General features: G+C 61.7%; 1 protein-coding gene across 3 annotated transcripts in view; it reads left to right on the top strand.

The window, feature by feature from the left end:
- The window catches only part of MOB2 (MOB kinase activator 2), a 52,138-nt gene that overhangs the window by 16,376 nt on the left and 18,865 nt on the right, over window positions 1-16,897 (top strand). Inside the window, exon 1 of one of the 3 annotated variants that reach the window (XM_061161228.1) lies at window positions 9,777-9,916. The exons of 1 other annotated variant lie outside the window; for it this stretch is intronic. In XM_061161228.1, the coding sequence (XP_061017211.1) occupies window positions 9,855-9,916 (62 nt within the window). In that variant the 5' untranslated portion in view covers window positions 9,777-9,854. Of the gene's footprint in view, window positions 1-9,776; window positions 9,917-16,699; window positions 16,839-16,897 lie in introns of those variants that run through there. One more of the 3 variants, XM_061161222.1, reaches the window with a different exon arrangement.

Raw genomic sequence — 16,897 nt, 5'->3', positions numbered from 1 at the left:
CCCGCTGAAGGAGGCCCCGCCGGGCCGCTGCACACCGCCTCTCGTCCCAGTCCCCTCTGGTCCACGGGGGAGATGTCCTCCTGGGCCGTCGTGGCCCGGGGCCTGTCCTCAGCGCTCAGAGGAGACGGCGAGAGGCAGTGCCCGCCTCCTGCAGTGGCCACAGGCAGGGCAAGAGTGCGATCTGCAAAGCCCGACGTGACCTCTCTGAGTGCCGGCCAGAGAACCTCCCTTCTCGGAGCTCACAGTCTCTCTGGGGTCCCCGCTCGCCTCCCAGGTCGGAGTTGGGCACATACTTCTGTTCACTGTGTGTCTTGTTCTCTCCTCACGGGGTGAGGGGGAGAGAGCAGGTGTGAGCTTTCACCTTTCTGGGGTGTGGACACAGTGACGAAGACTGCAGGCCAGCATTGGGGCGGCCTGGGGCACGGGGGCTCTGGCCGTGACGCCTCTGAAGAGACACTTTCTCCTGTCAGCCCTTTGGTTACCCCACATTAATATATACAAGTCCGGATAAATGCTTGATTCCTTGCGTCTACTTACCAGCTCTCAGAATCAAGTGTTGATTCTGTAGCGCCTTCTCCGAGTAAGCGAGAAGGTTTAAAGTGTATGCTTCACTAGGAATTCACTGATTGAAACAGTCTCGGTCTTGGAGGCTACCGCAGCTCTCATCCTCCTTGATGGTCACTTTGCCCCATCCGCGGCCTCTGGGCGTTTATTCAAGCTGGTTCCAAGCCTTGTGACAGGGACTCGGGGGGCTTTGGAGGTTGTCCCTGCTCTCTGCTGTGACAGCGAGGCCCTGGCTAGAGCCCGCCTTTCCTCCAAGGAGCCCTGGTTTCTTGTGGTGGGAGTGGCTTGTAGAGACCACATTCCAGGTGCCGGGGCGCCCGCTGCTTTGGGGTGGTCATCGTCTCTGGGGCTTCCCGGGGAACAGACCATGCGTGGGAAGACTGAAGGTGCCCTGGAGTCATGCTGGCCCTCCCCATTCCACTGCAGGGCACAGGGCTTTCACGGAATTACCCGGCCCATTCTGCAGCCGTCTCACCACGCTGAGGAGCCAGGTGCTCCGTCGCCTGCTGACCAAGCCTCTTGACTCCTTCTTGTCTGGACAGGGGACTCTCCTGACAACCCAAGGCGGTGCTGAAAGCGGGGGTGGGAGCAGGGGGTTTCCTGACCACCCTTCAGTCACGTCTGGCTGTTCCATTGTCACTGGGGTGGGTTTCTTCCCAGGAGATTCTGCTACTAACTGATTATATGATTATAGATAGCGCTTCTCTGCTGTCGGTCTGAATGTTTGTAATTCTGATTCATGATTATGGTGGTTCTGTCCTGGCTTTTTAAATTTTCCTAATGCTTAGAACAATTTTGGAATTATAGGTGATAGTTTTTATTTTCAGGAATAGATCTTTCTGGCATGCTGTCCTGGTATAGAGGATGTTCTAATTCTTATTTATTCATTCTCTGTGTTGTCTTTTTATTTTTTGAAAGAGAGCTCCACTTTAAAAAACAACAACATTTATTTATTTTTAAGTTTATTTCTGACTGCACTGGGTCCTCATTGCTGTGTTTGGGCTTTCTCTAGTTGTGGCGAGTTTGGGCCACTCTGGTTGCCATGTGCAGGCTTTTCATCATGGTGGTGTCCCCTGTTGCGGAGCACAGGCTGTCCGTGTGCGGGCTACAGGAGTTGCAGCTCGTGGGCTTAGTAGTTGGGGCCCCCATGCTCCAGAGCACAGGCTCCATAGTTGACAAACAGGCTTAGTTGCCCCTCGGCATCGGAGAGCTTCCTGGGTCAGGAGTCAGACCTGTGTCTCCTGCATTGGCAGGTGGATTCTTATCCTCTGTGCCACCAAGAAAGTTCTCTGTGTTGTTTTTTAATAACTTTGAATCAGACCACCCATCACCCTTTCTTTTGATCTCTTTTTAAATAGAGTGAGTTTTCTTGTGTGTGTGTGTCTGTGTATGTTGGGTGGCCTGCTCTAGCTTTTTTAGTTTTGTGCTCTAGAGGTCCCACTTCTGTTGTTATCAGAAGTGACAAAGTTGGGCCAGATTGGCCTCCCCCAGCCAGGCTCCCCCTCGGAAAGGAGCTGTGGTTGGTTGGCCCTGGCTGGCCCATCCACAGCATCAGACCTCACCGTGTCGGGGTCCACCCGAGCCCAGACGCCTTGATGGGCACCTTCCTTGCTTTCCAGGCGCCTGTTTTTGGTGGCGGGCTCCCTGGCATTCACAGAGCCCCGTGCCTTCCTTGCTCTCTCCGCTCATCGAGCCACCCCGTCGTGTGGTTAGCCTCAGTGGCTGTGCCCGGGGGCAGCCTGCTCAGCCCCGTGTGAGGGCCTGGGCATACAGTTCCACTGTGCCCCACCTCTTCTGCAAGGTCAGGTGGGCTGCTCTGCCTTCTGCTCTAGGCTGAAGGCCCAGCCTCGCCGCCCCTGGGCTGGGCCTGCCTTTGGGGAACGAGGTGTGGACTCAGTGGCTCTCCTTTCCGGGGTTACCATGGTCTTCACCTCCTCAGCCAGCCATCTGTTTATGCGCCGAGATGTTTCCTGTGAGTGAGGACATCAGCAGGGGGCACTGAGCACCTTCTCTGCCCGTGGAGGGAGTCCTGTTGGGTGGACTGGCCTCAGAGCCAGCAGAGGTATCCCCCTGTTGTCCCCTCATCTCTCAGCTTCCTTTTTTTCCGCGTGAGCAGTAGTCTCCTCCTCACCTGCCTGCTCTGCCCAGGGCAGCCGTGATCACAAAGCTTCCTGACCCGCTGTAGGCCCTGGGTTTGGGGCAGCAGGGCTTTGATCATCTGTATGGGACAGGCAGGGTTTCCCTGGGTGAGAGGCCGGGGTCGGGCCTCTGAAGGGCTCCAGATCCAAGGAGACCTGGAGCGGGGAGCCTGATCCGGAGCAGAGAGAGCCGCTGGCCCAGCACCCACACCCAGGTGCCAGGGCGCAGAGCAGCCAGCGCCAGGCTCGAAGCTGAGCCTAGGTTCCTGGAGGGAAAGACTGGAGGGAACCAGGTCCAGCAGGAAGGCCCCGGTTGGGCCTGCTCCCCAGCTCGAGGTTTTTCTCATCGACCTGTCTTGACTCTTAAACCGCCAAACCCACTGGATCTGGAGAATTGCAGGCCTGGGAAATGCAGGCCCAGTGTCACACTGGAGCCTGAGACGGACACAGAAAGGGAACCACGGTGCCCAGGTGGCGAGCTGGATAGCGGGACGGGGCGTTGGTGTGTCAGTTCTCTAAGGTGTGTTTGGGAAAGGCATTTATTCATTAAGTGGACACTGAATAACTGTCTGGAGTAGAACTTGAAAAGCAGGTCTAAAAACAGCAGCCTTTGTTTGAAGTTCACGGCCAGCCTGTGGAAACACGGATTCATTGAACACACTTGAGGGCATCACGCTTGGAGAGCGTTTCCCGTCGGCTCTGATTTTAGGCACAGCTTGGCTTTTCTCAGGACGGTCTCCTCAGCACTGTCACAGACCCCGGTGCTCGCCACGCTGCCCATACCAGGCACTCGTGTGCCCCCCTGCAGGAAGGACCTGCCGGGGGGCCCAGCCCCAGGCCCTGTGCAGACCGCCGCAGACGGAGGGCCAGAGGCAGCAGCCGCCGCCTCCAGAAGTCTCTGGTCCAGTTGTGATGATGACCCCTAGTAATGCATCCTGTCACGTGACCTAGAGTGTGCTGTGTGCGCATGTGTGTGCTATGTGTGCGCACGCCGCGGGCAGTGTCCGGGAGGGGCTGAGATGCAGCCTGACCCGGCCTTGGAGCCAGTGCTGTTGGGATGGGCGTGAGCCAAGCACAGTCCTGCCTGGGGGTCCCTGGGCGCTGGGCCCTCGAGGCGCCGGCCCCTGGGCGATCCTCCGCAGTCCCTGGCGGCTGCTGTCTGCGGTGAAGGGGGCGGCACGGGGGCCCCGTCTGTGCTGGTGCAGTCCCTCCCCCCGGCCTCTCCTCGCGGGGGGCCCCACACCCCTTCCTCTCTCTGAGCCCCTCCCTGGGCCCCCACAGAGCTCACCGCAGAGCTCGGGGCCCTTGACTTCACATCCTCCGCTCCCGGAACCTAGAGCGGTGAGGCTGTGGTGATGAGTAGAAGCAAGAGCCCCGGAGAAAGCGAGGTGCTCAGATGTCTGTGCCCGTGATTCTGTCAAGAGCATCACATGTCAGCGCGTGAGGGATGCTTTTCCCAAATTGAAGTCCCGTCTCACGTCCCTCCTCGGGCCGAGCCTTCCCCTGAGCCTTCGTGGCGCCTGCCAAGAGCTGCAGGGTCTTGGAGGGCTGCTGCGCGGAGACGTCCAGCCCGCAGGGCCTGGTGGTCCCATGCCGATGGCTGGGAGGCTGCGGGGCCCCAGCTCTGTCTCCAGCCCCTCTCCCTGGCCTGGCCCAGGACGAGGTGGCGTGGAGACCATGGAGAGGGGTGAGCGGCAGGAGGGTGGGTCTGTTCTGGCTCCTAACCTGCTATGGCTCCGCACCCCCGTGGCCGTGTCACTCGTGAGTGTAACAGCCTGCGGTGGTCATCTCCTGGGTGCTGTCACGAGCAACCGTTCCCCTTGCTGATTGTTCTCAGGAAACCGCGGCTGGTCCACGGGGTCCCGCGCCTTCTCCTCCTGCTGACCGGCCCTGCCTTGGCTGCCGCTGTCCGTCTTTTCTGGTCCTCCGTGTGCAGAGTGGAGCGTCACTCCCGTCACGGCGTTTCTTGCCAGTGGGGCTGAGCCTGCTGCGACGTTTTTATTGCCTTTTTTCATGAGCCTTCCTCTGTGAACTGCTCGGCAGGGCCTCGGGGTGCTCTTGGGGCTCATGTGCCCGCTGTGGGGAAACGTTTTGCTTGCCCCTTCCCTCAGCTGCGCTCACCCTGCCGAGGGCCTTCGTCCGGCGGCAGAAGCCGGGCGTCACAGTCAGGTGGAGCGAGACCTCGGAAGCAGTGGTGCTTGGCGCCGTGTTTGTGCCGCAGGAAGATTTCCTTTTCTTCCCACGGCCACGCTTGCCGGAGGGCCGTCCTTGCCTTGCCACCTGCGTTCTGCTCCTGTGGAAACGCTCCCTCACGCGGTGTATCCTGGGGGCCCAGGCTGGGCAGAAGTTCTGCGAGCCAGAAGCTTGCTGGATCGCCCCGCAGCTGTCCCATGGGGAGGGGGCGCACTGGGAAGTGCTGGCCGCTCTCTGCCCCAGCCCACCCAGCCCGCTCTGCAGGCCTCTGGGCTGGTCTAGGGGCACCCAGAGGTACCCAGGAGGCGGTCTGACCCGCCTCGTGGTTCTCCTGTCGGGGGCGGGGGTGGGGAGGCTGCGGTAGCTCTTTCCCGCACTTGCTGGAGGAGGCGGGAGGCTCTGCAGGCTGAAAGCGCCGTCTGTGGCTCCTGCGTCCACCAGAGGGCGCGCCGGGCACGGAGGACGCCCGAGCCCCGGGGCGGGGCTTCAGACCCCAGCGCGGGTGGGCAGAACGGTCTCCCTCTGCCGCTGGGCCCCGCGTCCGCACGGGCTGTTGGGTGCTGCTGCTCCGCTGGGTGGACGTGACACGGGGTGGGCTTGGTGGGAAGATGGGAGCCTCGGGTTTCCGGGGCCTGCACAGGATTCCCGTTCCCACCTGCGTGGGGCGGGGGCAGGGTGTGGGGACGGGGGCTCCCGGCAGCGTCAGTGTTTCAGTGTCTGAGTGTCTGAAAGGTGAAGCAGGTGTTCTTTTGGCTCCGCTGGCCCCACTGCTGGCCTCCTTCATTGTATCTTGCCTCCTCCACCCCCCCACGCCCCCCACTCCCGCCACCACTGGGATCCTGTTTGAGGGATTCTTGGCAGTTTGTGAGCACCCCCTGTCTGGAAGCAGCCCTCAGGTGACTGCGCTCGGGGGCACGTGTCCATCTGGTGCCCCGTGCTCTGGGGAGCCCTGGCCACCACCAGGGGCTGGCTGCAGTGACTGCCGGTGTCTGAGCAGCTGAGGGCAGCCAAGGCCAGGGTCTGCGTTCTGCGCTCACTGACCTTCAGTGAGGTTCCTGTCAGTACTTCTTAGAATCCTCATGGAAACATCGACCCCAGGCGGAGCACACTGCCCACTTGTGCCCATTCTGCCACAACGGCCTGAGAACGGGGCAGGCCATCCAGCACCCGGGACTGCGCCTGTGGCCTCGGCAGGGGGGGCGGGGGCGTCTCTGAGCCACACAGCCCTCCTCCAGGAGCTCTGGTTTCAGAATTTCCGGGGGGGCAGTGGCTGGTGGTGGTGTGGTCCTGTGAAGGCAAGGTGCCCGTGGGGCCGTGACACAAGGCTCACCAGGGCCGCTTTCTGAGTGGATGCGGGCGCGCCTGCTCCCCACATTCCTGTGCAGGCAGGAGCCTGGGTTCCCAGCCCTGGCCTGGCTCCGGCTGGAGAGTCCCAGGGGAGGCGGACCTGTGCTTTGTCCTGGCCTCTGGGCACGTCTCCGTGAAGACACAGGTGTCCATTTGGAGGCCTTGGACAGGATGCGCGCGGCCCACTGACCCTCAGGGCTGGGTTCCGGGGTTCTCTGACTCTGGGATTTGAGGGTGAGGGATGGAGGGAGGGGAGTTGGGCAAGGCTGAGCTGTTCAGGGACACCGTTAAGACGAGTTTTCTCTGAGGCCCACCAGTCCCATAGGCAGGCTAGGCCCGCCTCCGTGAGTCTGCCTGAACTGGGTGGGAAGCCTTGCCCAGAGGAGGAGTGTGGGCATCAATTGGTAGCTGAGTTGAGGGGCTGTCAGAAAGGGGAGAGCCCAGGGGCCCTCACTGGAAGGGGAGCAGGGGGCCACCCGCCAGTGTCCCATCGCATTTGGCCCCTTGCCTAAAGAGAGTGGGCTTTGCACTTGTATGTTGAATCTACTCCCTCCCCAGTCCCCCGGAATGAGAGCTGAGGGCTCTGGAAAGGCAGAGACCGAAGGGAGCAAAGGTGGGAGGCAGCAAAGTCAGAAGTTGGAAAGCTGGTGATCAGGTGGAATGCAGCCGCGAGGAAGCGGAAACCTGAGGAAGCTCAGCGTGGCTCCCTGGGCCGTGGGACCTCAGACCTTGGAGGGGGCCCGTTGGCGGTCTGGAGGTGCGCAGGAGCAGCGGACAGCCTGCTCCCTCCTGCTTGCCTCGAACCCAAGGATCGCTGTCCTGAGAGCGCGCGTCCCCGGACCACACCAGGGCCTCCCCCATGCAGATAAAGCCACGAGGACAGGTTCCCCAACCCAGCCTGTGCCCAAGACCCTGGCGCCTGCAGTCCACTCTCCGGGCAGAAGAGTGGAGTCTGACCTGCCCAAGAGAGAGCCCTCCAGACACTTGCCAATGGACGTGGTGGGTGTGCCCCCTGCTTGGGAGCCAGGTGGTCCCCCAGGGCCTGCCTGAGCCAGCCCCGCCCCCCTCATCCCCCGACACGAAACTGTCGGTGAGCCCTTCAGTGCCCGTCTTTAAATAGGAGTGGATGGCCTGTGATCACCACGTGTTTCATGGACTGTGTGAACAAGGAAGGCAGAGGCCAAAACCAGTAGAAAAGGAGGGAGCAGACTGAACAAACAGATGAGCTGCCCCCTCTTAGTCCCCTGAGAGACCTGCAGGGCACGGAGGGTCCCCTGGCAAGTGAGAACCAACCGGTAGAGAAGAGGAATGTCCAGAGAGTTAACAGGAGTGCTTGGAAGCTGGAGGTGTGATGGCACAGTGAAGTCCTGGTGAAGGAAGAGGCAAAAAATGGGGTGCATTTCCCAGCAAGGGAACAGAACATCAGGTGTGGACACCTGGACGGCAGGAGTGAAGACGTTGGTGCATCGGTGCAGGGGGCTCTGAGCCACAGCAGGGTTCCAGAAAGAGGGACTTTTAAGCAACTCGGAAAGTTTCTAGAATCACAGGAAGTGAGTTGAGATTGAGTAGGCTCACCCCGTGCCCCACAGAGTGAAAGCTTCCCCGCTGCCCCCAGGAAACACAAGTGGGACCTTCAGAACACGGGATAAGGGAAGGATTTCAGAAACCTTCAGAGGGCAACAGAGCAAAACTAACCAGGAATCTGAACAAAATCCAACCCGGAAACTAAAAACCAAGGAATTCATTTCACATCAGCCAAATCAGTGGAAGTCATTTCACATCAGCTGAACTATTAATCCAATGCAAGGATAGAATAAAATGTTTTTCCACTTGAAAATTCTGGAAAAAGTAGTACTTCTCATCCGCTAACTTTTGGGAAACTGCTGGGGAGGCCCAGTGCCCAAGGGAGAGGAAAGGGGTCCTTGGGAGGTGGCGCAGCCCAGTAGGCTGGGGGTGGCCGGGCTGCGGGAAGAGCCAAGGCCGAGACGTTCCTCCTGGGCTCCTGTCAGGAACCCGCCTGGGAGGTACCAAGGCGGGTGCAGGTTCTGTTGGAGGAGTTTGATCCTTGTTGGGGGCCTGTCCTTAGCAGATCTCCCTAGACTCACGGTGGGATCACCTCCTGCCAAAGCTCTCATAAGCTGAAAATACAGAGCGCCGAAAAGGCATTCAGTGCATGTGACCTCCTCACCCGCCTCAGCCGTGCCCAGAGCTCACATGGCAGCCTCCACAGGGGCCAGACCGTCTCACACAGCCCTGCAGACCCCCCGGGGACAGGCCCGCCCCCGGCCACGGCGGGACAGCAGCCGGCAGGGTGGCGGGAGCTCTTTGGTGGTCCTCGACCCAGGTGCCGCCAGGTTCGCCCGTGTGCTGTGTCCACAACAGGAAGCTGCTCCACTGGCTCGGCACGCCTCGGGCGCCTCTGGGGCGCGTGGACATCTCCACGGACGTGCCGGGGCACTCCCGGACACTTGACGCGGTGGGGGCCAGCCTGGGGCGTTCACCGTGGGTGGGGGCTGTGGGGCCTGTCACTCTCCATCCCCGCTGAGCTCCCAGCCTGTCTTTTCTTGGGGTCCTTTCCTCTTGGGAAGCTTCCCTACAGCCCTGCATGAGCAGTGGACCTCATCCAGCTCTCTCTGACGTTTTTCTCAGGGAAGTCTGTTTCTTGATTGGATTCCAGTATTTTAGATTCGGAGGATTCCCAGTGTCTGTGCTTGAGCGCCTGTAGGGGTTGGGCCCCAGGCAGGGGGGCAGCTCCCCTGCTCCATGTGCTCCACCAGCCTCCTTCCTGTGCGCTGAGCCGGGGCTAAATGCTGCCTCCAACGTTTTTATACCAGCGGGGAGGGCGGGGTGACTTGGCAGGACCCACCTCAGCCTTTTCTTAGGCAGCCTGGGCTCTGTGCCTGCTGGGCTTGGGAAGGCTCGTGGGGGAAGGCAACAGTCCCTGTGCCTGCGGCCAGCACTTGGGGGGTCAGGAGTGGCTGCTGCGTGACCTGGGTGCCCCGTAGGCTGTGGCCCAGGAGCCCACTTGCAGGGCTCCACCAGCCTCTCCCACCAGGGTGCAGTTGGCTTGGCTGGAACCTCACCCAAAGCTGACGGCCTGTCGGGCATTTGTGCTGCTCTCCCAGCCCCGAGCCCGCGCAGTGCAGCCTGCTTCCAAGCTCCCCCTGGCAGCCGGGCCCAGGTGGGTACTCTGCCTCAACCCTCATGTCGTCTTCTCTGCCCTCCTTGGCAGGCCGTCCGGGGTGGGGGGCTGACACAGGGATGCGGAGGGAGCCCGGCACTCAGCCTCGGGCGGGCGAGGCCAGCGGGGCTCCTGTTTACCCGGGGCTGCGTGATGGGGGGGGCTGCCCTTCCCATGAGTGCGAGGTGTGTGGGCAGCTTCCCAGGAGCCCTGGCGGATCGGGGCTTCCTCTTCCTCTGGAGAGGGAGCACGGGGCTGGGAGGGAGGCGGGGTGTGGCCCTTGCACTTCCAGTGACTCACCTGCCTCCTGAGCAGCTGCGGGACTGTTTGTGAGGCTTGCCTCTCCCTGCCCAGGGCAGCTGCGCTCTCACCAGGGTCCCGGGCCTGCCTTCCTGGAGGTGTGAGCGGCCCGGAGCCGGTGGCGGGGTCAGATGTGGACCTGGTTTCGGCTCTGCCTCCGCCTCCTGCACTGTGAGATGGGACGTCGGGTCAGGTGAGCGGGCCTGGAGAGGGCAGTGCCGGGATGGGGCGGGGGGTGGCCCAGGCCTGGGGCTGGCACGAGGGTGTCGCCCTGGGCAGTGGCAGCCCGGGAGCCAGTGTGCGGGGCTCCCGGCTATTGAGGGTCCAGCGGGGTGGGGCGGAGCAGGCCGGGCTGTGAGGAGACGCCTGCCTCTTCCCCTCTGGGGGCCCTGGGCTGGGGGCCTCTGGTCTCAGGAGGCTGTTTCTGTGCTGGTGGCGGAGGCAGTCACCGCAGAGGACCCCCCCCCCCCCCCCCCCGCCACCACCACCTCCCACCGCCGCCTCTCCGCCTCTCCCGCCACCAGCGGGCGTGTGCCCCAGGTTGTCCCCTGCAGTGTGCGCCCTTCCCTTGGCTCCACGCGGGTTCTTTGAGTGGATCTCTAGCTTTCCCCTCCGAGATCCAGCGTGGTGAACCCCCCCACCCCACCCCCGCCGGAAGCATCAGCTGGGACATTCAGCGAGGTGTACCGCCCTTCCGAGTGAAACCACAGGAGCCCCTGCCTCACTTGCAGGGCCTTGAACAGGGTCTCCGTCCACACCCCCAGCCTCGAGCTCACCAGGCTGCTGGCGCCTCTGGATGTGGCCCCAGTGGTGTGGCTGCTGTGCGGGGTGCTCAGGGCCCTCTTGGGGGGGCAGGTGCTCTGGGGGTTCTGAGGACAGAGATAGGGCGGGCCTGGGAAGAGAGAGCCTCTGTGCGGCCACTCCAGGCCCTCAAACCTTTGCCTACTCCCTTTTGTCTTTGAAAACGTAGATCAAGCTCTTTGTTATTGTGAAATAGATCAGTCAGAGAAAAGGGACTGGAGAAAGTGGTAACAGAGCCTGAAACCACATCCATCCTGGGAAGAAGACATTCCAGCACGGTCGTCCTCTTCTTCTCTCCTGCGATAAGTGAACAGCTCTTTGCAATGTAACGCAGGAAGAGAAACCACAGCAGTTCCAAGTGCGCAGGTGTGTGGGTTTCAGGTTAGCGCCCCGCGCCCCTCCCGAGTCACGGAACCGGAAAGGAGCAGTGGCACCTGGCCCTGGCCCTCTGGTCCCCCCTGCCCGCCTCTGGCCCCTCCTGCCCTTGGGCGCCCTGTGCCTGGAGTCCTCGGCGGGAGCCCTGTGGGCAGCGGCTTCTTTGGGGCCCTCGGGACTCCCTGCAGGGGCCCCAGCGAGAGTTCCTGCTTTGCTGTGGGCGCATTTGCCTCCGGTCAGCTTGCGGAGGTGTAATTTACATTCCACTGAGTCTGAAGTGTAAGCTTTGTTGAATTTTGACGTATGCATAGCCTCCGACCTCCTCCAAGGCTGATCTAGAACCTTGGACTGCCCTCGCCACACCCTGGGGGCTTAGCACCCACTGAGCTGCCACGGCCTCAGGTTCCGACTAAAAGCCGTCTGGAGGGGATCCTCGAGTGTCCGTGTGTGGGGTCTGCCCTTGAAGCCTGCTGCAGTGAGGTTTGCCGGCCGCTGTGCAGAGCAGTCCTCTGTCCTGTCGTGAGGAGCAGCCTCACAGCGGAAACCTGGTCGGCTCCACCGTTCCTGAGTGTTCAGACCAGGATCGTGCCGCCTGAGCACTCTCCGTGCCTCCATGTGCCCGGCACCTTAGTCCTTTGCCGAGGGAGCAGGTGGCTGGGTCCCCAGGGAGGTGCGTGTGGCCTGCGGAGGATCGGGCTCTGTGTCTGCATGTGCTCTCTGGCCCTATCAGCCTCCGTGGTTTGATTCTGACCGTCCTGGTGGATGTGGGTGGCTCTTCTCTGGGGAAATGTCTGTCACCATCTCCTGTCCATTTTCAGTTGCGTTTTGAGAGTGCTGTGTCTGCTGGTGATGCAAGTCCTGGGTCAATACATGATGCTTTTTTTTCATTCTCTCACGGGATCTCTTGAGGTGCAGATGTCCTTGCTGTGGACTGTGTCCAGCTCCTCATCGCTGTCCGGCGACCGGGCCCTGGTGGCTTGCTCTGTTATGTGCAAGGACTGAGCGTAGGTTGCTGCTGCTTCTGGACAGGATGCCCAGTTTGGTGCATGCCCCTTTCTGCACGCCTGGGGCCAGCCTCCTGAAGGGGGTAGGGGCGGGCAGGCAGGGTGTCCAGGTGGATGTGGGCACCTGACTCTGTTTCTCTGTCCTTTGCTGGGGCTCAATGACTCGATGGACATGAGTTTGAGCAAGCTCCGAGAGTTAGTGATGGGCGGGGAAGCCTGGTGTGCTGCAGTCCATGGGGTCGCGAAGAGTTGGACACGCCTGAGCGACTGAACTGAGCTTATTGGAGCTCAGGAAGGTGGGGGTTGCAGAGAGATGCATCCTGACAGCAGCCACAGGCCCGTGGAGGAGGGCCCGTGGTCCCGGAGGGCGGCCGCTCCTTCACTGTGCCCGTTCACAGCACCCTCGGGCCAGCAGGGTGGCGGGGGTGGCACCGGGGAAAGCCTGGGCCAGGGGTGGGAAGAAAGGGCACGATTGCCCCACAGCTGTGCTCACACACCCACGCACACGGTGCTTCCCCGTGTAGACACATACACACTCCACCTGTACAGCCCTGGAGGCGCCCACGGGGCTGGACAGTCCAGGTGCTTGTCCTGAAAATAAACATGAGGGTGGCTTCCGACCGGGAGAACATCTCTGCCCACTCAGTGGGGGGTGTGTTTCTGTATCTTTAAGTGGACGCACGTGACATCTGCCCTGCACGGTGTGGTTAGGGTTTGTTTCCCGGGGTGCAGTGGTCTGAGAGGAGCTCGGAGGCTGGGACGGCTGTCGGGACCCTGAGTGCAGGGCCCTCACTGTGAGTGAGGCTTCTGGCGCAGAAGCGCCTTTGGTCCAGCTCTGCCATCCTCCTGCCTCCTGGCCTCGGCAGAGGCCTGAGCTCTCCAGACTCTCCTTCCAGTATAGCAGGCTGCTCTCTGTTCTCCTGAAAGTCCACCCACGGGAGTGGGGGCATTGACCTGATGGTGGCATCTTGCCTGCGGTCTTACTGAGGAAGCGGGCAGGGTAACTCGTCAGGGGCCTCAGGCCCTCCTTCCTCAGGCTGGGTCAGCCTGCCCCCAGGGCACTTGGGCCAAGCCCCCACGTTCTGTGTGCTCACGGGCAACCTGCTGGCAGTGGGGCCGGGGCCCAGCCCCTATTGGTTGGCGGTGAGGGACTCGGGGGGCGGTGGAAGCAAGGTCCAGGCCGTGGTTTGTGTTCTGAAAGGCCCTCTCCTTGGAGACAGCAGCCCTTGGGAATGGGCTCTGAGCTCTGGGCTCCTGGCGGGGGGCCTAAGTATGGGGGTGCAGACGCCCGAGCGTGCCTGAACGCAGGGCACCAGACCGGGGACAGCTTGTGCTCCAGGGCACGAGCGCCCGTGCAGAGGCAGAGGCCTGCCTGCAGCGCTGGCCGGGTGGGTGCCCCCGGACTGTCGGCACTGGGGCCTGTCCTGTCATGAGGGGCATCGCTCTGCTGGCTGGTGCCTTGGAGGCCCGTCCGCCCATTGCTGGTGGCCACGTGGGTTGTTTCCAGTCTGTGACCTGGTGGGCAGGTTTCTGTGTAGATCTGCGCGCTCTCTCTGGGGTCCGAAAATGCTGGGCCGCCTTCTCCCAGGGTGGGCCCACCTGCCCTCTCTGAGCTCGCGGCAGCCTCTGAGTGTGGGTGCCACTTGTGTGTCCAGCCTGGTGGCCGTGCTGACCCCCCGCTCTGCCTGGAGGGTCCCCGTTTCCTGTGCGGTCCTGCTGTTGAGATGCAGGAGCTGGATCTTCCGGGCGGGGGCGGGCTGGCGGCTCGCCCTCCGGTGGCCTTGTTGCGAACGCGGCCCCTCCTCTCACAGCTGGCCCCTCGAACTCCTGCTGCAGCACCTTCCGTCGTCACCCCTGTGTCTGCAGCGTTCGGCCTGCCCTCACCTCCATCCAGGGTACTTTTTGTCTCAGATCTTTCAGTTTCTATGTCTACAAGTTCAACTGGGATCTTCAAAACGCATGTTTTTAAACGCCCCTGTGAGGTGTCCACTGTTTCTCTTGTCTCTGGAACAGGTGGGGCAGTCATAGTGACCCTAACACCACTGTCTTCTCTCTCTGCCCCTGAGCCCCTTGGGGTCTTTTTTGATCAGTGATTTGATTCCTAGCAATGCACTGTTTTCCTCCTTTGTCGAGGTTGGTGATTTCTGATTGGACACAAAACCTCGCGAGCTTTGCCTTGTGTGGTGTTCGTTTTTGCTGTTCAGTTGCCCAGTCGTGTCTGACTCTGTGACCCTGTGGACCGTAACATGCCAGACTCCTCTGTCCTCCACCATCTCCCAGAGTTTGCTCAAGTTCATGTCCATTGAGTCAATGATGCCATCCAACCATCTCACCCTCTGCCGCCCCCTTCTCCTCCTGCGCTCAAACTTTCCCAGCATTGGGTCTTTTGCCTTGTTTGCTGCTGGATATTTTTGTGTGTCTGTAAGTTGCTTGGACTCAGGTTGGAAATGATTGATTGCTTTCAGTCTTGTGTGTGTTCTGTGTTGGTGGGGTTATGGCGCTATTTCATATCTGGCCAGTTTTTCTCACCACTGACCTCTGGAGTTCTCCACCTGTCCCGCTCTGGTTGAGGGGAAGGAACTCGTTTTAGGCCCTTGTGGGCCTTGAGGTCAGCCGCGCCAATCCTCCTGGGTGGGGTATGCTCCTGGAGCGTGTGTCCTGGGGGGCTTAGCCGGGGACCCGAGGGCCCACAGCACATCCGCACAGTGCTCGGGGTCCCATCCTCCTGGTGTGCTGCCCCCAACTGCTGCCCGTTTGGCCCCCCAGACTCGCTTCTGGGGCCCCTCAGTGGGGTCCTCTCCCTGCCGAGGAGCCTGGAGGAGGAGACACTGCCCAGCCAACTCCACGAGGCCAGAATATGACAGGACCCCGCCAGGCAGGCCCGGCTCCGCACGGCACTCTCCATGAACACCACGGGAAAGCTTCCTCAGCCCAGCAGTTGGCTGGAGGCTTCGTGGCCCTCTCTCTACCCACGTGGCCCTGCTCTGGTGTGCCCCGTCCACTCTGCTTCTCTGCCGTGCGTGTCCACAGCCCCAGCTTCTGTTCTTGAGTTCGCTGTGGCCGAGACCCTGGGGCCCTCCAGCAGGCTGTCGCGGCCCTCCCCAGGCCTTCTTTGTCGTCCAGGGCACCATCCCCCACATTGTCCAGCGTCTGAAACCAGCTGCTTCTTATGTTGTATCCAGTTTGAGGTTGTTGATGGTGGAGGGCAAGTCCAGCATCAGTTACTCCCTGTGGAGAAGCTCTTCATTCCTTTTTCATTAAAAACCAAAGCCCTTCCCCTAGTGTCTCCTCGGCACTGCCGCGGTGTTTCTTGTAGTCTAGACTTCATTTAGGAGCTCCCGTTTCTGGTTCTCATTGTGAGCCTTTTTGTCTGTCATTTCAGTTCTTTAATTCGCTTTATTTCTGAGGTTTCCAAATTTGAATTTATTGAGGTACGGGTTTCACCTGTTTTATGTGTGTCTTTTTAGATTGTTTTAATTATTACTCTTCCCTCTTGTTTTCCATTTTCGTTGGACTTGGCCTTGGAGCTTTGCCCACTTGCTTTCACGTGAACCACGTGTTCCTGCGCCTTCAGCCAGGGTTCTGGGCTCTGCTGCCTTCACAGCTGGGGCGCCGCTCAGAGCCTCCAGGTGCGCCATGGGTGGGAGGGTTACAGACAGGCTGGGAGGAGATGGGCGTGGTCCCCGGGGCCGGACCAGAGGCGGAGGCGTCAGGGTGCACGCACGTCTGGCTCCACGTGGATGCCGTGTCCCACCGGGTGGGGACGCAGACATGGAGGTGAGTGTGCACACCCGTGTCCTCGCTTGTCAACCCCGAGCGTCCAGGACGGGGACCCTGGCAGCAGTGGGATGACGGGTCAGGTCTCGGTCTTTCATCTGCTCCGATAGATGGGCCCGGGGCCCCTTGAGGAAGCAGCAGTTCTCAGCCCTTGGCGGGCAGTCAGGCACCCTCTGCTCAGGTGCACCAGCTGCCTGGCAGGCCGCGTCCTCCCCACCCAGGGCCGCCACGGCTCAGCTCCCCGGTGGGCACGGTACCCGGGTCCTGCCCTGGTCCTCATGTGTGGCCAGGCAGCCAGCCTGCCCCACTGCGTGTGGGGGCTCTGCCGCGGCGCAGAGCTGGCTCGAGCCTGGGTGAGTGGTTGGCTTTGTGGGACGCGGCCACGGGGCCGGAGTCTGGCCACAGCCCGGGCGTGGGGGCGCACTCCTGCTGACTGCAGGTCGGCCCCGCACTGACGATGAGCCGGCCCTGCGGTCAGCCGGAGGCTGGAGCCCAGCCGGGCTCATCCTGTCGGACGCTTGCTTCTCTAGTCCTTGATGGTCCTGTGTGGGGCCCGTGGTAACAAAGACCTTGGCCACACCCCTCTCGTGCCCCTCGGAGGCCTCTAGCTGTGTCCACGGGGCTTGCCGCCCTCTGCCTCCTGCCCACTTGGCACGCTGTCTTCCCGGGGCCGATCGGGTGGAAATGCTGCCCGCCTGCCCCGCTCTGCTGTGTGGAGCCTGCCCGCCCGGAACGTCCCGGCCACGTCAGGAGGGCCCCCGGCAGGTCCTCTCTGGGGCCACGCTGACCCCGCCGCAGAGGCCTTGCCCCACACCGCGCCGGAGCGGCGCCACTTTGAAAGGCAACTGAGATGTTCCCTCAAGTAACCAGACTTGGCCGGCCTGCCTGTAAAAGGAGCAGCTGCTGTCCCGGCCCGCTGGGCCGTCCGCCTCCCCGCCCCACTTGTGCTTATTGGCCGGCGTGGCTGGCTCCTGGTCAGGGCTGCAAGGCCGGCGGGGAGCGTTGGGGCTGGGCGCCTGCTTCCCCGGCCGCTTCTGCACTGCCCACCATGCTCGGAGACCACAGCGGTCTCCCCACAGAGCGAGCTCTGCTCAACCAGCCCCCCAAGGCTGGGCTCAGCTGCAAGACAGTGCTTCAGGCAGTTGGCAAAGTGCTCAGGTGAGCGTGGCAGGGCCGCGGGGCATCGGAGTGTCCCTCGTCCTGCCCCAGGGCTGTCT

The sequence above is a fragment of the Dama dama genome, chromosome 2 (assembly GCF_033118175.1).
Source record: "Dama dama isolate Ldn47 chromosome 2, ASM3311817v1, whole genome shotgun sequence".
Taxonomy (NCBI): domain Eukaryota; kingdom Metazoa; phylum Chordata; class Mammalia; order Artiodactyla; family Cervidae; genus Dama; species Dama dama.
Note: the sequence above shows the minus strand (reverse complement) of the source record. Positions and strands in the feature narration are given on the sequence as shown.